Genomic DNA, 23,483 nt, shown 5'->3' with positions numbered 1-23,483 from the left:
TGGGTTATCCTTGTGTTGACCACTGCAAGTCTGCAAGTGATGACTCTTTGTCATCGTGTGAAAATCTGTTTTGGGTGTAGATTGCTGGCCAAAATATTACATTGAAGTGTAGATATTTGCGTGATTTACTGAGCTGATACTTTTAGCGAAAGGCATACGAACGATTTAGTAGACTTACCAACATGAGTTTTTTAAGCAAGGTATTTGGTGGTAAAAAGGAGGAGAAGGCTCCCAGCACTGGCGAAGCAATACAAAAGCTGAGAGAGACAGAAGAAATGCTTATAAAAAAACAGGAATTTTTAGAAAAGAAAATCGAACAAGAAATCGCAATCGCACGAAAGAATGGAACGAAGAATAAGAGAGGTAAGTGACGTGGTTTGACAGTTGTACGATTGTCATTATTTTTGTGGTAAGATAACGTTTAAGATATTCAAAAATAAATAGTTAGGGATGTTAGCAAAGCAGCAAGTTTCGTTGTGAGGAACCGTACCGTTTAGCTATTTATATTGCATACATTATAACGACATGTGCTTCACTAGTACAGCTGTCTGTCTGGCATTTTGTCGACCAGTGACAACAGAAACTATTTTAAGATGTAGGTTACAATTTACCAAGCGCAATATTTTTAATTGATATTTCTGCTGGGGAAATGGAAAAAATTTCCGCATGTAAATTATAGGTAAGGAACGAACTGTCAGGGTGTAGTGTCAAAAAATGTATGGTAAAGCTAACATTTATGAATTGTTTTCTAATTGGTTGGTCTTCTAATTGTTTTATAGATCGTGATCGTGAAGGCTGTGTCATGACAGCCAATCGACACGTTTTCCAACCTCTGGCTCATTACAGGGGTCCCAGTAGAATTATTGGATCCCTAGGAAAGCAGTCAAAATCACTTGAAATTGAGAAATGAAAAATATGTGCCAGTAGATTGGGGTGGGGGGAGAGTAAGACAAAGTTCTTTCTGATGGAGTAAGACAATAAATACTTATTTTCCGAAGGATGAGTTCAGAAGTCTGTGCTTGTGTGTGATTCCATGTCAAATCAACATATGGAGTATGGTTTTCAACCTGACCCTTTTGGATTTATTTGAAATTAAGTATGCCTGTAGTACTCATAAATATTTACACAAAACAACTGTTTTCATATTTTTCTGACAAAAGGTTACTGAGTTGAGTGCTAAGAAATTGACACTGGATAATAATGATTTGTACACAACTTGTGTTCTAATTAAGCTACAACAATGAAACTTACTTCATATAAAGCTCTTTTAAAGGCTCATTGGGATCATTATCGGAAGTAATTTTATGTTTAAGATGGTGCGGTAAAAACCTTCAAACATTATTTTATTGTAAATATTGGGCATACTTCTCTTCAACTATGGGGTGTATAAGAATGTTCAATACGAGCCATCAACCCTGACCAGTGACCTGGGAAACATGCGCCAAACACTGTAAACAACAAGGCGACTATAACATGATGATGTTGCCTTTTTTTATGAGATGAGCTACTGATCAGTCTATCAGCACAACTAGTTTTTTTTAGTATCATATTTGTTGGCTTCGCCAACTCTCAACCAGTCACCTTCCAACCTAACCTTGACTTCAGGATAGGCTACAGATGAATATGTAACTACAACCAGTTTTTAAAGTATTCTTACTATTATTTTCTTTCATATTTGTGGACTTTGCGAATTAACAACAAAACTGTTAAAATATGCATGAAAAGGTGATGCGAAAGCAGTCATTAACATTATGTCACTGGCCAAAGCTGATTACTGATATTGAACTTTCCTCTTGACCCCAGTTATTGTACAGCAAAATAAAATAGCTTGTAATAGATAGTTGACAAAAACAATATTTGCCTTATCAGTGTTTAATTAAAAAATACAAGAAGTTGCAAACCTTCAGAAACAAGTGAGTATAGCTGAATACCAGAGAGAGAGAGAGAGAGAGACTTAAAATCAGGTAGTTATTAGTTTTTGTTGCTGAATTGTATCAGTCCAATTCATCATGCTTCTAGTCAGTTTGTTGCACATCATCATTTCAGCCTGTTGCAGTCTGGGGGTTCGCAGTTGCCTTTACTTCTGTGCTGGTTACAGAAGAATGTCTGTGTGGCAAGGGAATGTGAAAAATGTGGATGTAAGAAACTGTGATTTCATCATTTTCCTGTGATGCCCCCCCCCCCCTCCTCCTCCTCCTCCTCCTCCTCCTCCTCCTCCCCCTCCTCCCCCACTACACAGGCTAACCACCAGTGTCCATTATATTCAGAAGCAATATATCCTTTGATGTCAATTCAATGATATTGAATCACTGTCAACAACTGTCACAGTTCAGTATTGCTTTCATTAGAGTCTGAATAAGCTTTTGTTATTGTTTTGTTCTTCCTTATGAGAATGAAGATGTGAAGTTTGTGTGTCCAAAAAATTGTGCAGCATTCTTCAAATCTCTGTAGGTTTCCGATTTTCAGTTTCATAATCTTCCAAAGTAGCGTAATTGAAACTGATCCCTTCTATGCCCCTGTTTGTGGCAAACACATATAGAAAGTAGCGTAATTGAAACTGATCCCTTCTATGCCCCTGTTTGTGGCAAACACATATAGTTGTTTGGGTGTCACAATTTGATTGATGTACGGACACTGCAGATTTTCTCAGCAGCCAGTTGCTTGATTGTTCACCAATGCCCTCGCTATCTTCTTTACCATGCCAATTGGCTGAAAAATGCCACTGGATTTTGCTATGGAAATTATCTTCTTGATAGCACAGTTTTTTTATTCTTATGATTAGCTGCAACTCCATGGGAGAAGTAGTATATTTTGTTTTTTTGCCAGAAAATCAATCAAATAGAATTGCAATAAACGCCCAGCAACAGTGTCATGTGAAGCATTGTGCTATGATGATAATATTTTGTGTGCTAAAGTTGTCACCATCCTTGTAATAAGCTACAGAGGGATGAATTATTGCTTGTGGTTGGTCCACTTGTAACCCTGAACTTCATCCTGTCACAACAATAGTGTAATTCTCAACAAAATCAAAAAAAATACCAAGAGATCACCTTCTTTAAGCTCATTTTTCAATCATTTTTGTAAGGTTGATTGTTGACTGGTCACAAAGGAATTTCGCATAAATGTTTTTAATTTACCAAATGATGGAGCAGTAAAGTTGTTCGAGGATTTTGTGGTAGTTTCTAGAGCATACGATCAACAGAGACCCATTGTCTGTAAGTTTGTGGCCAATATCATTAGTATCCAACAATTTTGTAAATGATTTTTAAGTGTTTCTGGCCCTGGACAGAACTGACATTCATCAAACTGACAATCGGGTAATGATGGGTTACACACAACTCTTGCAATCCAGTGTTTGGAGGTTTAGTTGGAGTACTATCATTCATCGTCAGTTGAGGAATGTTACACCCAGTCAGCGTAAGTTAGAAGTTTTGGTGAGTAATACACACAGAAACACTGTTGAAGTGTGCATAAATTTCTTTCAAATTACTTAAATCTTCCCCCCCCCCCCCCCCCCCCCCCCACCTGAATTTTCTCTCTGTCAACTCTTATGAGCACAAAATCTTTATTAGGTTCTGGCGTGCTTCAGAACAGTAAGTTTTCTTACAAAATCAGCAGGACTCGCCAGGTTTTGGATTGGGAGAAGATGAAATACTTTGGCCGTTGCCAAGCCCTTGTACTTTTTTAGCCACGTAGTTAATCACATTAAATTCCTCTTGAAGCTTCTTGACATACCATTGTGTATTTAAAACCGTGATAATCTAACTCTTCTTCATCAGGAGGCGGCAACAATACTTTGCCTCACATAGTCATTTTTTCTTAACAGGCAACTCACCAACAAACTGCAAAGAAGCATTCGGGATTTCTAGGGTTGCACTTGCAACAGTGTCTTGTTCATCACTTCAGCCTAACACCTTTTCACTGTTTTGTTTGACATCAGAACACACTAGATTGTTACCATTTTCTATGCGAGACATATCGGAAACTTCAATTTTTTTGGCACTTGCCACATACTTTCTGAGTTGATGTTAGGAGAGGTTTTCTTTCTATCTTTCATCAGGAAACAGGATGCAGGCTTTCTTATAATTATTGTGGCCCATTTCATTAAAAGTATTACAGCACAAAATTGAAATTTTAGGCATTTTATGTCATTCTGAAATGGACAGTCTAATTTTTATGAAACATTTTCAAAGTTCTGTGCATTAGCTTCTTGTAATTAGTAATACACAACATTACTTCTCCATTTTTTTCACATCCTGGGATAAAATTTAAGGTTGTGTTAATATTAACTGGTTGTAAGCTTATAAGCGACTACACTTTTCTGAGAATTGTACAAAAGTACCTTTGACCTAATTTCAAAATACAACTCTTCAGAATTAATCACAGTACTTCACTTTATAGGCTGTGTCACACCAAACGAAAATGTACATGTCACTTTCAACAACAGGTGACTACAACTAAGTGAATATTATCCAGTGACAAAATATCACAGAGATGGGAGATGGGAATACCAACCAGTCATTTTATATACAGTCTTTAAAATGAGGTTTTTCTGCTTGCATTAAGATACATATTTTAGATGTGTATGTCAAATTATTAATTTTGAGTTGTTAATGTAGCTAGTGCAATGCTTTAAAACACACTATTTTGTATGAAAAGTACAGTTTTGTAGCTTAAGTAATAAGTCCGACTATGATTCTTTAAAGGTGATATTTCATATCATGTGAAAGCCCTTTAAAAGAGCTTCCTCCCCTCCCCTCATCTCCTACTTCCCCCTTGCAAGCAAACACACACACACACACACACACACACACACACACACACACACACATTACTCAGTTACCCTTGGTAAGAAAAAGTGAAGAAATTTGTTTTTTGTTATTAGTTATGAATACTATGTGCGTACTTTCAAATAGATCTAAGGTGGTCAGGTTATAGCAGTTGTTGATTTGGTATGGAATAATTCTTGATGGAATAAAACCTCAGAACAAAACCAACTGTGCGCTGATGACTGTGCAGTTGAGTGTCCCACAAACCAAACATCACCACCAAAACCAACTGTTGCTAAGCAATTCGAATGAAATGTTCATTACTTATTGAGACAATTCTATGAAATTGTACCAAAATGTCATGTTGCTTCTTCAGTTGTCCACTAATTGTGTTTTTGCATCATTTAAAAAGACTATAAATTGTTGATGGATTTGAAGAAGTGCAGCCTGAATCAAAAGCTTGCATACTGCATCAGTGTGAGAGCTGCTTGGAAGAAATTCACTTATATTGTACATTTCAGGCTTGCACAAGGAATTGAACTTGAGGAAACGGTGGATCCAAGTAGATTATGACTTGCTTAAATCTGTCAGTAAATGGTTGTCACAGATAAAACTTTAAAAATCTGTGACCTAACCATCCAGCACTTTGTTTCAAAATATCCAACACATTATCTCAGAACTGTGAAATAAAATCCTTAGCATGGTAAAATGAATGTACAGTTTGATTTTGCAGAGATTTACTCCTTTGTTGTCCAGGATGCTATTAGACATCAAGCAGCTATGTATCCCATTGATGTCTGGTTTGTCAAAAATTAGCGAATAAGATGCAAAAGTATTTGCAAAATTTGTGACAGACTAAGGCATGATACATTTGAAGTTCATGTGTTACTGATAAAATCTTGTGGATTTACTATAACAGATGACAAATCCACAGAAAATTGTATACTGAATGGCGAGTCTGCTGCCCAGTTTAGAAATTTCAGACTATTTCCAATTTTTTTCAATAATGCCAAAGTTTTCAGTGTAAACCTGAATGGAAATATTTAACAAATTGTGAAAAATGTGCATGCAATGAAATTAGTCACTGTAAAATGATTGGCTGCACGAGTCAGCTTATAATACCCAAAGGAAAATCAAATCCTGACACCTTGGGATTTGTCACATTCTCTGAGGAAAACTTAATAATAATAATAATAATAATACATTTTTGTTGAGAGTCCAAATTGAATCAGCCAGAGTTTCCAAGAAAGGAAGGTGTTCTTTGGCTTCAAGAGTTCTCAGAAACAGGAGATAATCACCAGTTGGCTCTTATTGATTTGAAAAACAAAATTCAAGTGAAAAGGGGAAACTGATGTTTTCTTATCATTTATTGCCAAAATATCATGACCAGCTAATGGTCTCCCAAATTTTGTGGTTTTAACACTGCAACCAGGGCAGTATGCTACATATATGTATGTATAATGTAGTTGGATTTATAAAAAATCTACTTGCTACACGGCAGCAGCAGAACACACATATAAAGGTATTGAAATTTGTAAGCTTCTGCAACTAGAGGCTGCTCCTTGTGGCGGAAGGGTTGAAGAGGAAGGGAAGATGCGCCAAGGAAAAGACCTGGTGATGTTTAGGAAATAGGGAGAGTTCATAAAAGTTGGTCAGAACCACAGGTCAGTGGAGTCTTACCACGTGGGATGAGATGGAAAGTGTGTCAAGAATAACCTCCAACTACAGAAGTCCTGAGTTGTATTAGGCACTCTAGCAATGTAGCATGACATACATAGGTGAGAAAGTGTATACTGTTAAATGACCGTACTAAGTTTCTGACGTATAGGTGTAACTTCTGTGACTGTTATTAAAGAATCTGTCGAGGTTTGAATAAGGGAACGCCCGACTGATCAATTGTGATAGTGACTACATTCTTAGAAATGCCTGGAAACCTGAAATTAGTTTGTTTAAAAAGAGAAACGAGATATCCTACAATTAAATCACTTTGGAGGCAGGTGATGGAACAGCAGAAGTGCCACCAGCACGCGTACCTAAGTGTGAACTGTAAACTGGGGAGGAAAGGAGATGCTGGAAGGCAGATGGTGGACAGAGCAGCGTATTTGGGGGGGGGGGGGGGGGGGGTGGGAGCACTGTGCCAGCTGTTAAGCAGTCAGTTCATCAAAGCACTGGATGATCGCAATGTAGTTGCTCGCTTAAAGATTATGCCTGTTGGACACTGGCATCCGGCCGTTCGCCCATGAACAATTTTGTCATGAAGTATGATGAGAGAAGCTGGAGAATCACATAGATTGTATTTGTTTGTATTTGACGTGATTGGGACTCAAATTCTGGTGTGTCCACTGTGTTTAAATTTCTGGTGTTTTTCATGTCATTTCAAGCGAGAATCAAGGTGGTTCCTTCTATGTGACAAATCAGTCCTTAGCTCTGTTTGTAATGACATGTTAAACACTCATGTTTCTTCCCTTTTTTTTTTTTCAAAGCATCATGTTACTACTCAAAAAATTAAATACTGACATCAGAAAATTCAAAACTTTCTTTACAGTCCAGTAGTTTATGATGACTGAAATGCTAATTAAAATTGTGGCAAGTTGTACTTATATCTTTCCAGTACAATTGACTTATGAGCATAGGGGGTGTCCATAATTAAAGTTCCAGTTTCAAAACACTGCAGAAAGAGAACCACTGATTAGAATGACATCAAATTTGAGCAGCATATTATTGACACAGGAAGAAATGTCATGGAACAGAGAGAGGAGGGGGAAAAGGAAAAAAGGTGGGACTGATAGATGGTGCTGTGTCAGAATATGCACACCAATAGACGCTTGGCATGCAGCTGTTCCTCAGTTTGCATCCAGGACGCCCAGTATGACTCTCCATTGAAGACTACTAGTAAAGCTCTTTTACAAGAAGAGTCACTGTGTGCCTGTAGCCCTGCAGAAGTTCTCGACTCCCAATAATATGAAAAAGGCATTAGTCTGATGTCTGCTAAGGGTCTGTAGAAAATGATTACAAAATTCAAAATGACAGGTTCTTTTGAAGCTCTGTGTGACAGAGGGAGGAAAACAGTTGATCCAACATCTGAAGAGGATGTGGGCACAGCATTTCGGGAGGGGTCGAGCAGTGGTACGCAGATGTGCTGTGCATGGTGAATTGCCTGAACATTGGACATGGCTGCGAGCACAACTTATAAAATACAAAGAAACATTCTGCATTGCTGTTCATACAAAGTCACACATTAATTTCTTGCTTGTATGGAAGTGGACAATAAATGGCCGTGGAACATTCTGTGGACAGACAAAGCCCATTTCCATCTCCTAAGGACGTGTCAGTACACAGCACTGCAGTATGTGGACAATGGAAAATCTGCACACTCATAAACCAGTATCACTTCATTCTGCAAAGGTAACTTTGTGATGCAGGTTGATAGCATTGTTTATCATAGGGCCATATTTTTCGAGGAGATAAGTCCTGTGGGTCCTGTGACTTGTACCGTCATTGGTAAATGTTTTGAGAATCTTTTTCACACCATAATTTCAACCTTCCAGCTTCATGACTGTGTGGGTAGGATCATTTTTGTTCAAGATGGTGCTCCTGTGCATTTTGCACAATTAGGAAGCAGCTGCTGCAGAAGCATGTCAGAAATGCTACAATTATCAGCCGTCATTTCCGTACAGCCTGGCCCCCCGGATCAAGTGATCTTAAGCCGTGTGATTCTGGCTATGGGGTTATCTGAAAGATGTTGTGTTTAGTGCTCTGATTATGAATGCAGCTGAATTCAAGGTACACATTGCACAAAACACTCTGAATGCGACTCCCTAGACACTCAGATCTCATGACTTCAACTTGCGGCAGAAAATAGAGGACAGCTTATTGAACATGTCTTGCACTATCTCGCGACAATTAGAAACTGGTGTCAGTTTGCTTTTCATATGGTTTTTGACCCCAGGGCTATTAAAAAGTGATTATTCTCATCTGAATGCGTACGACCTTGCTTTGATGGACAGGCTTACCTAACAAACATTGCCGCAACTGTTGAGTGCTGAACTTGGGCAGTCATGCGCATTGAACAGTATGGATGGTGTAATGTGCAACCATGTCTGTCATACTGTGATTCATATGTCATTTGTAGCCAATCCCATTGACATTAAGATGCATACAGCACGGTCTGTTGGCAAAATTTTCGTTAGCTTTATTTAGTTTCGCGATGTTTCCCCCTTTGTTAAAAATATGCTGCTCAGATCTGTCATCATTCAAAGCAGCAGTTCTACTTCTACAGTGTTTTGAACCTGGAACTTTAATTATGGGCACCATGTATGTGAATAAATACTGTGCCATGAGTATACAAAAAAACATATTATCATTGCTAGCACATCAGTTGTAAGTATTCCACTGAATTATTTGATTCAGTGTATTCTGACCAAAAATTATTAATATTTCAACAATGGAAAATTCAAAGTGGAATAAAAACAGTATCCCCCCCCTCACCCACCCACACACACACACACACACACACACACACACACACACACGACTGTGAGCACCTGCCTGATGGGAAGATGCGGGATAGTGCAGTGCTGCTTGTGGGAGCATGCAAGGATGTGGTAGGAACAGGGTAAGCCTGCTAGGTGCAGTCTGGAGAGTTTCTCTCTCTCTCTCTCTCTCTCTCTCTCTCTCTCTCTCTCTCTTTTTCGAGGGGGAGGGGGGAATAGTGGAAAAGTAGGGAAATAGAGGATAGGAAAAAGACTAGTGGGTGTGTTGGTGGAATAGAAGGCTGTAAAGTGCTGGGATTGGACCAGGGAAGGGGATAGGTGGATGAAGGACTAGTGTAGTGAGATTTCCCACCTGCACAGTTCAGAAAAGGGTTTCACTCCAGCACTTTATAGCCTTCTATATTCCACTAGCACACCCACTAGTCTTCTTCCCATCCTCTACGAGGTGTGGCTAGAAAAAAACCGGACTAATACTGGTGAAACAATAAAACGAATGCAATAAGGCTGAAAGTCGCGTGGCCTGTCACGTGACTCTCGCTCCGCCTAATGCTCGAGTTTCATCTGCCTCCTGCACTCAGTCTGCCCGTGGCGTCTGTTTTAAGTAGTTGACGTTTTGTCTGTGCGTCGGAAAATGTTGAGTGTACAGAAAGAACAGCGTGTTAACATCAAATTTTGTTTCAAACTAGGAAAATCTGCAAGTGAAACGTTTGTAATGTTACAACAAGTGTACGGCGATGATTGTTTATCGCGAACACAAGTGTTTGAGTGGTTTAAACGATTTAAAGATGGCCGCGAAGACACCAGTGATGACACTCGCACTTGCAGACCATTGTCAGCAAAAACTGATGCAAACGTTGAAAAAATCGGTAAACTTGTTCGACAAGATCGCCGTTTAACAATCAGAGCAGTGTCTGAGTTAACAGGAGTTGACAAGGAAAGTGTTAGGCAGATTCTTCATGAAAGTTTCAACATGAACAAAGTGTGTTCAAAAATGGTTCCAAAGTGTCTCACAATTGAACAGAAGGAACGCCGAAGAATGATTTGTTCTGACATCCTGGAAAACATTGAAAGTGATCCCACCTTCTTACAAAATGTTATTACTTGCGATGAATCGTGGTTTTTTACTTACGATCCCGAAACTAAACGCCAGTCGATGCATTGGAAAACTCCTGGTTCTCCACGACAAAAAAAAGCACGAATGTCAAAATCGAAATTCAAGGCAATGATGATTGTTTTTTTTAACATCAAAGGGATTGTGCACATTGATTGGGTACCAGAGGGACAAACAGTGAATCAGCATTACTACATTAGCGTCCTGGCTACCCTACGTGAGCGAGTACGGAGAAAACGGAACGATTTGTGGAGAAAAAAGGCATGGATCCTTCACCAAGACAATGCCCCAGCTCACAGTGCGTTGTCAGTGAAGACGTTTTTGGCAAAACACAACATTCCCATCTTAGATCATCCACCCTACTCACCTGATTTGGCCCCCTGTGACTTTTTTCTTTTCCCTAAAGTCAAGTCAGCTTTGAAAGGAACTAGATTTGAGACTGTTGAAGCAGTAAAAGAAAAAGCGACGGAAGTAATGTATGGACTTACCGAAAATGATCTGCAGCATTGCTATGAACAGTGGAAAATTCGTATGGAGCGGTGTAGAGACCGAGGAGGAGAGTACATTGAAGGAGATAACATGAAATTGTAAATAATTGTAAATAAATGTTTTTTCCAGCATCAGTCCGGTTTTTTTCTAGCCGCACCTCGTATTTCTGTCCTTTTCTACTATCGCCACCCCCACCCCACAAGGACCCATGTAGCTCCAGGCTGCATTTCATTCAGTCTAGCCGCTGTGCCCGTCGCATCTGAAGAGACAAGCAGTCCCTCTCCAAATATACCAAGGATCTCACTGAGGCCTTCACAGACCGAAATTTCTTTCCCAGTCGTATACAGAAACAGAATCTCCCATGCCATGTCTCTCCAGTCACCTCCCAAATTCCCTCTGTCCAGTCATAAGGGAGCATTCCCCTCATGACTTGGTATCACACAGAACTGGAGCAGCTGAATCACATTCTCTGCCAGGGATTAGACTACCTCTCATCATGCCATGAAATGAATATCCTACCCATTATCCTTCCCTCCTTTCCCATAATGGTGTTTCTCCTCCTTGTGCATCCCTACTCCACCCCTGCTTCCAGCCTCTTGGCTCATGGCTCATATCCCTGCAGTAGACTTAGGTGCAAGACATCCTCCCACCACCACCTACTCCAGCCCAGTCACAGGCGTCACCTATCACATCAAAGGCAGGGCTACCTGTGAAAGCAGTTACATGATGTACAAAGTAAGCTGCTTCCTTCATGGGCATGACAGCTGACAAGCTATCTGTCGACATGAGTGGCCACCAACAAACTGTGGCCAAGAGACAGCTAGATCACCCTGTTGCTCAATACACTGCTCAACACACTAGGCTTTCATTAGCCCTTCCCCTTCACCAAACTGTCCAGTTTCGTGGTCCAACACACCCACATCTTTTCCCATCCTCTGTTTATCTCCTTTTGTGCTTCCCTCCCTCAAAGCTCTTGACTGCAGCTAACAGTCCTACACTACCCCCACCATGTCCCTGCATGCTCCCACAATCAGTAATTTACCACCCCCCACCCCTGACCTCATATCCCTCCTCCTCCCCCCTGCCCCAGCCTCCTCCTCCCCCCTGCCCCAGCCTCCTCCTCCCCCCCTGCCCCAGCCTCCTCCTTAACCCCACCATCCACAGATTGCTTTTTCCGTTGGTCGCAATTTGCTCTCAGCGACCAGAGGCAGAGGTCATGTGAGTGTAAGGTGTGAATGTGTGTGTTCATGCACTTCATACTTTAGAAGAAGGCCTTTTGGCCAAAAGCTCAAATGTGTTGCACTCTTTTTGTTTTGGCTGGCTGCAACTCAAACATCTTCTTTATGTAGTGTGTAGTAGTCTGTCCTTTTCATAACTGTTAACACTATACTTGTTTATTGAACTAGTTTCCGAAGTTATTCTGAAGAGTAGTTTCACTTCTATAGCAACAGTCGTAAAGAGCTTTTTCTCTGTTTCAAATTTGTAGCAGTATAGACTGGTAGGTTAAGTCTGGAAAACATTCTGGTTGAAACACCATGTGAACCTCCAACCATGTACACTCCTATACTATTCCCTTGTCTCCTTGTCCAGCTGCTCATGTACAAGGACAACATTTTGTACTATTATCACTTTGTGGAAGAGATTATATACATGTAATTTATTATATGAAAAGCTTATCGTTCCACTTGATGTCATCTTTAACTTCATTTTCATTATAGCGGCTATACAGGCACTCAAGAGAAAGAAGCGATATGAAAAACAGCTGCAGCAGATTGATGGAACGTTATCGACAATTGAGATGCAACGAGAAGCTCTTGAAGGAGCAAATACCAACACTGCAGTACTCCAGACAATGAAAAGTGCCTCTGATGCTCTTAAAGCTGCTCATCAGCATATGTAAGTATTAACTTTGTGTTAACAGAATTTGTGAAGGATGGCAGATTATGTATAACAGGCACCATCATAATCCTTGTTTTTCCCCAAGTAAAATGGATTCATGGGTTAATTAGTAATAAAATATTATTGCTGTTGCAGTGTTTCTTATGTGGAGGATCATTTTACTAATACAAATTCCATTGCCTTTTAACAGGAATGTTGATGATGTGCATGACATGATGGATGATATTGCAGAACAACAGGATGTAGCAAGAGAAATCTCAGATGCTATTTCAAATCCTGTTGCATTTGGACAGGATGTCGATGAGGTATGTAACACATCAGAAAAAAAAAATCCTGTTTAATGAAGTTATACAGTAATTCTTACTGAAAAAGTGTGTTACTTGTACCATTGTTGTACATTCTGTAACACAAAAAGATGTTCTGAATGGTCAGATAACAAATGGTGTTGCCCCACTGGTGGAAATGATGAAAAACATGCCATTGGGAATATTGCTAATATTTTGTCTCAAATCATGAATTTTTGATCCAGGATGAACTCGAACGTGAATTGGAAGAATTAGAACAGGAAGAACTGGACAAAAAATTGCTCGACACACTCCCAAGCACAGCAAAGGAATTGCCCGAAGTGCCGACAGAAGAAGTTGCTACGAAACCTAAAGCCAGTAAGTTATTCTGTAATCACATGTTCAGCTTACTTGTCAGATATTTAAGCTAATTAGAGAAGGAAAGTTGCTACTCACCGTATAGCAGAGATGCTGAGTCGCGATAGGCACAACAAAAAGATTTACACAGTTATAGCTTTCGACCATTAAGGCCTTAGTCAGCAATATATATACACACACACACACACACACACACACACACACACACGCAAATGCGACTTGCACACATGTCTACAGTCTAAGATGACTGAGAATAATTTGGGATGCTATAGAGAGGAAAATATAGTTTTATTGATTGCACTTTTACTCAGATATGTTTCACTGTTGTTCAGCTATTACCTGTGGATTTGTTTAGCTTTGTACAAGAAACAAGTGATCTTGAAAATACATACACACGGTCATGGTCATAAATCTTACTGAACAACTGTCTTTTAATAGTGGCTGTATGTAACTCAGTGTGTCTTCTTTACAGTAAGTAGCAATCTTACCTTATTCCTATGTTGTAGGTTTTACTGAACATTTTTTAGGATGTGTACTGTAGCTCCACTGAATAGTTTATATGGGTTTCTTTCATATATGGATAGGTTAAAGTTAGATATAGTGGGAATTAGTGAAGTTCGGTGGCAGTAGGAACAAGACTTTTGGCCATGTGAATACGGGGTTATAAATACAAAATCAAATAGGGGTAATGCAGGAGTAGGTTTAATAATGAACAAACAAATAGGTGTGCGGGTAAGCTACTACAAACAGCATAGTGAACGCATTATTGTGGCCAAGATAGACACGAAGCCCATGCCTACTATGGTAGTTCAAGTTTATATGCCAACTTGCTCTGCAGATGATGAAGAAATTGATGAAATGTATGATGAGATAAAAGAAATTATTCAGGTAGTGAAGAGAGACGAAAATTTAATAGTCATGGGTGACTGGAATTCGAGAGTAGGAAAAGGGAGAGAAGGAAACATAGTGGGTGAATATGGATTGGGGGAGATAAATGAAAGAGGAAACTGTCTGGTAGAATTTTGCACAGAGCATAACTTAATCATAGCTAACACTTCGTTCAAGAATCCTCCCCTTTAAGGAAAGCTAATAAAAACAAAACCAAATAAGGTAGAACAATTTTATTTATACTAAATAAAAGTACATATTATGCCATTTTAGAAAATACTCTTATGGTCTTACTTTTTAAATAAAACATCCCTTAAATGGCTTCCTGCACTGTCGACACACTGTTTGAGTCTTTCCCTGAAGTTATTCATTACTCTTTGAGTCATTTCAGGTGGAATAGCTTCAACCTCTTGTGTAATTGCTTCTTTCAGGGCTCGTAAAGATTGTGGACGTTGTTCATAAACTTTTGCTTTTAAATAGCCCCAAAGAAAGAAATCACAGGGCGTTAAGTCCGGCGATCGTGGGGGCAGCCAATGTCTCCACGCAACGAGATCACATGTCCAGGAAACATTTCCTTCACCAATGCCAGTGACTGCCGCGCTGTGTGGGCAGTAGCACCATCTTGCTGGAACCACATGTTCTCTATTTCACCAAAAAGCTCCCTTAGTTGCGGTTGGAGAAAGTCGCGGAGCATGGCACAATAGCGTTCACTGTTGACGGTTAAATTCCTGTCATTTTCTTCGAAAAAGTAAGGACCGATCACTCCGGAATTGTAAACAGCACACCATACTGTTACTTTAGGGCTATGAAGTGGTCGTTGATGAAGTTCTTGGGGATTGTGTTCACACCAGTACCTGCAATTTTGGCTGTTCACTGTTCCGGCAAGGTGAAAGTGTGCTTCATCAGAAAAAATCACAATATCGTTGGGACGAATGTTCCGAAGAAGGTCTTGGCACAAACTTACACGGACACCACAGTCTCGTTCACTCAGTTCCTGCGTAGTTACAATTTTGTAAGGATGCATTTTAAGATCTCGATGCAAGATTCTTCTCACACTTCGATCAGATATCCGTAATGCTGCCGCATGCTTTTTAGCGGATCGTCGAGGAGATTGTTGAACTGAAGCTCTAACTGCATCAACATTTCCGGGGCCTGTTGCAGTCCGTGGTCGTCCAGGTGGTTTCCTTTTTAATGCGGAACCTGTCTCACGAAAGTTGGCAACCCAAGAATAAATTGTTTTCTTATCGGGAACAGGGTCCCGTCGTCCGAGCGCAAAGCGAACGCGAAAAGCACGTTGAGTATTAATAGGCGATTCGCCATTTTGAATAAAATCTTCCACTACGAAGGCACGATGTTCACCAGACCACGCCATGGCGTACACTGAAAACGGCATGTAGGCAGCTACTTAACGACGCGCCCCCCCACCACTCTGCTCCTTCTACTGTCCGCTGCACGTTACTTTGTAATCGGGGAGTTTTTTATGCCGGACTCTGTAAAAGAAGGTTGTATACATGGAAGAAGCCTGGAGATACTAGAAGGTATCAGATAGATTATATAATGGTAAGACAGAGATTTAGGAATCAGGTTTTAAATTGTAAGACATTTCCAGGGGCAGATGTGGACTCTGACCACAATCTATTGGTTGACCACAATCTATTGGTTGTGAACTGTAGATTAAAACTGAAGAAACTGCAAAAAGGTGGGAATTTAAGGAGATGGGACCTGGATAAACTGAAAGAACCAGAGGTTGTACAGAGTTTCAGGGAGAGCAAAAGGGAACAATTGACAGGAATGGGGGAAAGAAATACAGTTGAAGAAGAATGGGTAGCTTTGAGGGATGAAGTAGTGAAGGCAGCAGAAGATCAAGTAGGTAAAAAGACAAGGGCTAGTAGAAATCCTTGGGTAACAGAAGAAATATTGAATTTAATTGATGAAAGGAGAAAATATAAAAATGCAGTAAATGAAGCAGGCAAAAAGGAATACAAACGTCTCAAAAATGAGATCGACAGGAAGTGCAAAATGGCTAAGCAGGGATGACTAGAGGACAAATGTAATGATGTAGAGACTTATCTCACTAGGGGTAAGATAGATACTGCCTACAGGAAAATTAAAGAGACCTTTGGAGAAAAGAGAACCACTTGTTTGAATATCAAGAGCTCAGATGGAAACCCAGTTCTAAGCAAAGAAGGGAAAGCAGAAAGGTGGAAGGAGTATATAGAGGGTCTATACAAGGGCGATGTACTTGAGGACAGTATTATGGAAATGGAAGAGGATGTAGATGAAGATGAAATGGGAGATATGATACTGTGTGAAGAGTTTGACAGAGCACTGAAACACCTGAGTCAGAACAAGGCCCCGGGAATAGACAATATTCCATTAGAAGTACTGACAGCCTTGGGAGAGCCAGTCCTGACAAAACTCTACCATCTGGTGAACAAGATGTATGAAACAGGCGAAATACCCTCAGACTTCAAGAAGAATATCATTATTCCAATCCCAAAGAAAGCAGTGTTGACAGATGTGAAAATTACCGAACTATCAGTTTAATAAGTCACAGCTGCAAAATACTAATGCGAATTCTTTACAGACGAATGGAGAAACTGGTAGAAGCCGACCTTGGGGAAGATCAGTTTGGATTCCGTAGAAATGTTGTAACACGTGAGGCAATACTGACCCTACGACTTATCTTAGAAGCTAGATTAAGGAAAGGCAAACCTACATTTCTAGCATTTGTAGACTTGGAGAAAGCTTTTGACAATGTTGACTGGAATATGCTCTTTCAAATTTTGAAGGTGGCAGGGCAAAATACAGGGAGTGAAAGGCTATTTACAATTTGTACAGAAAGCAGATGGCAGTTATAAGAGTCGAGGGACATGAACAGGAAGCAGCGGTTGGGAAGGGAGTGAGACAGAGTTGCAGTCTCTCCCTGATCTTATTCAATTTGTATATTGAGCAAGCAGTGAAGGAAACAAAAGAAAAATTCGGAGTAGGTATTAAAATCCATGGAGAAGAAATAAAAACTTTGAGGTTCGCCGATGGCATTTTAATACTGTCAGAGACAGCAAAGGACTTGGAAGAGCAGTTGAACGGAATGGACAGTGTCTTGAAAGGAGGATATAAGATGAACATCAACAAAAGCAAAACGAGGATAATGGAATGTAGTCGAATTAAGTCGGGAGATGCTGAGGGTATTAGATTAGGAAATGAGACACTTAAAGTAGTAAAGGAGTTTCGCTATTTGGGGAGCAAAATAACTGATGATGGTCAAAGTAGAGAGGATATAAAATGTAGACTGGCAATGGCAAGGATTGTGTTTCTGAAGAAGAGAAATTTGTTAACATCGAGTATAGATTTAAGTGTCAGGAAGTCGTTTCTGAAAGTATTTGTATGGAGTGTAGCCATGTATGGAAGTGAAACATGGACGATAAATAGTTTGGACAAAAAGGGAATAGAAGCTTTTGAAATGTGGTGCTACAGAAGAATGCTGAAGATTAGATGGGTAGATCACATAACTAATGGGGAGATATTGAATAGAATTGGGGAGAAGAGAAGTTTGTAGCACAACTTGACAAGAAGAAGGGACCGGTTGGTAGGACATGTTCTGAGGCATGAAGGGATCACAAATTTAGCATTGGAGGGCAGCGTGGAGGGTAAAAATCGTAGAGGGAGACCAAGAGATGAATACACTGAGCAGATTCAGAAGGATGTAGGTTGCAGTAAGTACTGAGAGATGAAGCAGCTTGCACAGGATAGAGCAGCATGGAGAGCTGCATCAAACCAGTCTCAGGACTGAAGACAACAACAACAATGGAACACGCTTAGTTTTTCTACCATTTATCATCTAATAATACTTTTATTTTAATATCCTTTTTATTACCAAATTAGATCTTTTAATTGTATTTTTAAAATACGATTAATTGATCTTCTTTCCCACCCTTGTGCTTTACTTAGCTACTATTAACATAGTGTCAACTTGTTTCCAGATAGGCATATAAGTTAACATTTTCATTGCTGTTCTTTCTCATAAGTCAAAAAATTAATTATTTAGGTGAAATAACCAGTGGAAAATCCAGGATGGAATGTAACAATATTATGAAAAGGAAAGTTGCTACTAACCATATAGCGGAGATGCTGAGTCGTAGACAGGCACAACAGAAAGTTTGTCACAATTAAATAAAGCTTTCGGCCATTCGGGCCATCGTCAAACACACACACACACACACACACACACACACACACACACACACACACACACGAAGGCCTCAATGGCCAAAAGATTTATTTATTTGTGACAGCCTTTTTGTTGTGCCTATCTGCGACTCAGCATCTCCACTATATGGTGAAAAGCAACTTTCTTTTTCATAATATAATTATTTTGAAGGTTAGTTGTGAGCGTGGAGTGTTAAAATTTTAAAAAATTACGTTCTGATTCAGCTTACTTTGTTGGCATTTGATTTGGTTCACAAGGGGGCAGTATTACCCAGTCACAATATTATTGCACTTGGCCTTCCGATTACATAATGGCTTTCTCATTCAGAAATGCCGTTTGAATTTGGTTAAGAAGGTGAAATTTCTACCATTCCGGTTACATGCCGAGTCATGATAAGCCATCCGAGACACTTTCACTCCGAGGTGCAATAATATTGTGGTCAGCTTACAAGTAAATATCAAAGCAGTGTGTTTTGTGTGCAAAGAAATAATTGATTGGAACAGAACTAACACTAAAGCAACAGCAACAACAAATAAGTTGAAAGAGAACAAAAACTGCTTGTGCCTCACAAATCAAGTACCATATATTTTCAACTCCTAAGCAAGAAGATTTGAAAATCTGTGATACGTACCTTAAAGCAACTGGACATCATTTTAACCATAGTTCAGAAAAAATAACAGATCATAATGCTTTCTGTGTAAAAGCAGCTCAAACAGTCACATTCCAGTAATGTGACTCATCATCATTGACAGCATAAGCAACAATAGCAGCTTTTTAACATCCACTGCTTGGTAAAATCCTGTTCTATACTTTTTATGCATTACAGTCATCAGGTATATGTTTACATGTTACTCCTACATGATTTATAATGCCATAATATTCCATTAGGTCATTCTCTTGATCTTTTGTATCTCTTGAAATCTAGCAAAGAACTTATATGGGCTATGTACCACCTACTCTCCTGGTTACATGTCGTACCCTCTCACATTTCATTTTAATTACATACATATACTTCTTTTGCTTCTCCCTGTCCCCTCTCTCATTCTCTTAGTTTTTCCTGTCTCTCAGTGATTTCTAACATTTCTTCATGCTCATTAAGAAGCCCTCAATATTTGATTGGTTCTTGCATTGTAAGTCTTAATATTTCATTAGTAATGTGCTTTACTCAAGTTTAACTGGAATACTTACTCAGTGAACCAGTGTGCTTCTATGGGTCTTGATTAATTAATTAGCAGTTTGAATTATGTCAAACTGTACAGTGATTTTTTTGTGTGTGATTTTCATCAATGAAGTAAGTCAAGGGCCAGGATGGCTCCTTTTAAAAGAAGGCTACTCATTTCTGTCTCGATTCTGGTCCTGCTTGAGCTTGTGCTTCATCTATAATGAAATCTTTATTGACCACATGTTAAACAATAACCTTCCCTCCACCTTTCATGACCTGCATTTCTGATCAAATGAAAGGAGAAAACTGCAACTCACTGGACATTGAAGTGTATCTGTCAATGGAGACTATGTTGTGTAACAAAGTGAATTTTTGTTCACAAAAATATTTGATTGCTTTTTACTACACTTATTAAATGACGTTCCCTAATGATGCCATTGTCTTTAGGAAACTATCATTTTAGATGAATAATAGACGAACATAGATAAAATAGGAAAATAAAACAGTAGTATCTATTTACAGTAATTTAATGTGTTGTACGTAATGATACAGGTGATGGGAAATTGGATGGTTACAAATGGGATCAATCACATTTTTCGAAAACCAGTAAGTCAAGCCTAGTTGACTTACTTGTGAAGAGTAACTGCCACATGTCAACCATTTTTGATTGCTGCCACTGATATTTCAGCTGTTTGTGCTGGTGTAGTACTTCTTTTAATGTATGTACAGTGGGTTAAAATATCAATGAAAGAAAAAGTGCTTCATAAATCCAGTTCTTCAAGCCTAAACCAGAATCAGTAGACATAGACCCACAAGCTGTTTAGCAGAGTGTTGTTGGGTTCAAAGAAAGAACAGCTGACTTCTATGCTTCCAGTGTGAGAACAGTGCAGTGAGTCACCAATCTGTTGTGTAGAACTGACTATTTTAGGGACAGGAAAAAAATATTTTATTTCGTGGACAGTGTCAGTGTGTGGGATTTCTTTTTCCCCTATTTCTGTATTATTTTTTGGCCTATTTTGGTATTTGTTTCTGATAGATAATTCTTGAAGTGCCATGTGTACTTTATTTTTCTCGCACACTTCATTGTTTTACAGTATTTATGTTGGAAATAAAAATATTTCTATCAAGTGCATCATACTTATTGACAAGTTATTTTGAAACATTATTCCATCAATCTATCAACACTATAGTGCATATTTTTTTTCTGTTTTGTGGATGGTATTTTTCTGTAAGAAGCTACAGACTACTCTCACTGCTTGATATAAATACTCATATGTGACAACAGTGATATTTGTGTGACATCATGTACCATGCACTGCAGTTTGCTGATAGAAGCAAACTGAGTAGACACGATTTTCATCTACCTTTTATTTTTTAAAGTGCCATGTTTGGATTTTCTTGTATTGAAACTTATGTACTAAGAAAGTATGAGGTTTTATTGATGCACTGCATTAAAGGTCTTTCAAAAACACATCATTTCTGGTACGTTTTGTTGTGCATGCAAAAGTGCCGGGAAATGTGAAGTTGCCGATTAAAATTGTTAACCTGAATGTATTTCATTGCAAGGAGGAGGGTACTGTCGTTTTACACCACATCTAGAGCCACAGTTTTTGAGGCAGGAAATTAACTGTTGTTTTAAGCTTATATATGAACCTCAGTCTTGAGAAGAATATGAAAATGCAATTTAAACTTTCAATGACTATCAGTTTCCAATATTAGTAAATTGCTTCCCCCAGATTTATATTTGTATACAGCAATGAGGAAAATGTCAAATTTTGTGACTTTTGTATAAACCACTAATATCACATTACATCATCTAAAACCATAAATTTCACATTATATTTCACGTTATTGTTTACATGAGTTTCCTGTCGCTAACTATTGTAGAAGTCCATGCACTTTAGTCACATTGGTTACACAATATGTTACAAAATTTTCGCAATTTTGCAAGGGTGAATGGATTAATCTAACACTCAATGCAGAATTCTTTTAAGAATTGTGAAAATTGCAAAGCACAGGGATTGGAGAAAATTGCAACTTGCATGATTTAGCCAGTCTGTAGGAAGACTTGAAGGAATACTGAGGTGTGTTGCTTATTGTTTGTCAGTATGAAAAAGATGGTGATCTTACTGAAGATTGTTCTGTAGATTTTATGAACTGGTAAGCTTTACTTCTACTGCTTCCATTGCAATTTATTAATTTTTAACAGTTCAAGAAGAGTCTTCTCATCTCACTCCTTTTGCAGAGAGAATAGAAAAATGACCTAGTAGTGATACAAAGTGCCTCACACTCTGTATGGGGTAGTCATAAAGTTGTAATTATCGCTTTGGGGAAAAATGTTAATGTAATTAATGTTTCATTTGTTTTCAATTCCATGTCTGTAGTCCTGATACAAAAATCTCTAGCATGCCACTAGAAGAGCCTAAACAAAATATTAATAGTTAAAATTGATTTAAAAATATTAATTATGTTTCTTTGTTTTTTGAGTTGTTAATTAAAACTTTGAAATCCCACAGACTTTGTAGTGGTGTATGGATGTGTGTATGAAGCATTATGTAACCATAGGCAGATTGAGGTATTGTAGTATAAGTATAATATTAAGAGAAAAAGGCAATTTTTATTTTAAAGTCTTACAGTGCAATACTTCACCCAGACAATTCATCACAACCTGCAGCACTATATTTTAATAGAACATACACATCCATCGTAATTTTCTGTTTCATCTCGTGTCATACTCCCTAAAAATTGTATGTTGTAGATACAGCTTAACAACTGCATAAAGATTTGGATTCAGTACTGTCATTAAAGTTCCACAGAACTCACTGGAACTCGCTAGAAGATCCTCAGTGAAGAAGTATCCGACATCATGGTTTGACATTAATGAGTCATTGCAGTTGTACAACAAGAACTCGCCTGACGGTTCAGATGAGATTAAAATATGTTTAAACTTTTCCCCCAATTTTCAAGTACCTGTTGCTCCCAGGCTAAATAGAAGTAAATACATTCTAATATTGCTACTTTATAACACTAATTTAAATTACATGTGTTATTTCAGAGCAACGGGTGGATGATGATGATGACCTAGAAGAGCTCAAAGCGTGGGCCCTGTAAAGATGAAAAATGGAGGGCTTCATATATAGTGCTTCGATGACTGTGGTTCTTGGAAGTCTTTCCTAGCCTGCTTCTTAATTCTGCCAATTAATTTCTGCCATAACGGTAGCTATTGACAACTGTATGTGATTGGATATGGCGCATATTGTGGCAGTGTATATAACTCACAGAATCAGCTCCTATATTTTTGATTGTGAACTATTAACATTAAAGCCTTACGTGGTAATTTTTGCTAATGTATTATAGATTTTATTTAATGAAGAATGTGATATGATAGCAATTCGAAATGTCATTAAAAATAATGCTTTCAGTCTGGGTAGTAAAATATCTCACTCAAGTGCCAGCTGGAAACATGCAAGGTTGCAGCCCATGTCAGTATTTGTTGGGAATCCTGCTTTTGTTGTTAAGAATTTGTAGCACACCTTGAACCCATTTTTACAGTAAATTTTTAGTTATAATTCCACATCACTGAAGATTTAATGCCAGTCAGAAATGTGTTGTTATATGAAGATTTGTCATTTATGTACTTTAATTTTCTTCCTCTAGTTATCAAATAAAGATTTTATTTTATATTTTTCAGATATATGTATATATTTCATGAACACATTACTTTCAGCTCTGTTTACTGATGTATATCTTGCTGTATTGTAAGTAGATATTACTGAAAAACATTATTTTTATATTGAAAT

General features: G+C 38.6%; 1 protein-coding gene across 1 annotated transcript; it reads left to right on the top strand.

The window, feature by feature from the left end:
- The first annotated feature begins 2 nt into the window (after positions 1 to 2).
- LOC124797967 (charged multivesicular body protein 4b) lies at positions 3 to 23,373 on the top strand. The gene is made up of 5 exons (XM_047261135.1): positions 3 to 363; positions 12,581 to 12,758; positions 12,952 to 13,066; positions 13,291 to 13,423; positions 22,739 to 23,373. The coding sequence occupies exons 1-5, from the start codon at positions 183 to 185 to the stop codon at positions 22,792 to 22,794; spliced, it is 663 nt and encodes a 220-aa protein (XP_047117091.1). The 5' UTR covers positions 3 to 182; the 3' UTR covers positions 22,795 to 23,373.
- Positions 23,374 to 23,483: the final 110 nt, after the last annotated feature.

This window comes from Schistocerca piceifrons, chromosome 5, assembly GCF_021461385.2.
Source record: "Schistocerca piceifrons isolate TAMUIC-IGC-003096 chromosome 5, iqSchPice1.1, whole genome shotgun sequence".
Taxonomy (NCBI): domain Eukaryota; kingdom Metazoa; phylum Arthropoda; class Insecta; order Orthoptera; family Acrididae; genus Schistocerca; species Schistocerca piceifrons.
The sequence above is the reverse complement of the archived record's forward strand: the minus strand, read 5'-3'. Positions and strand labels throughout refer to the sequence as shown.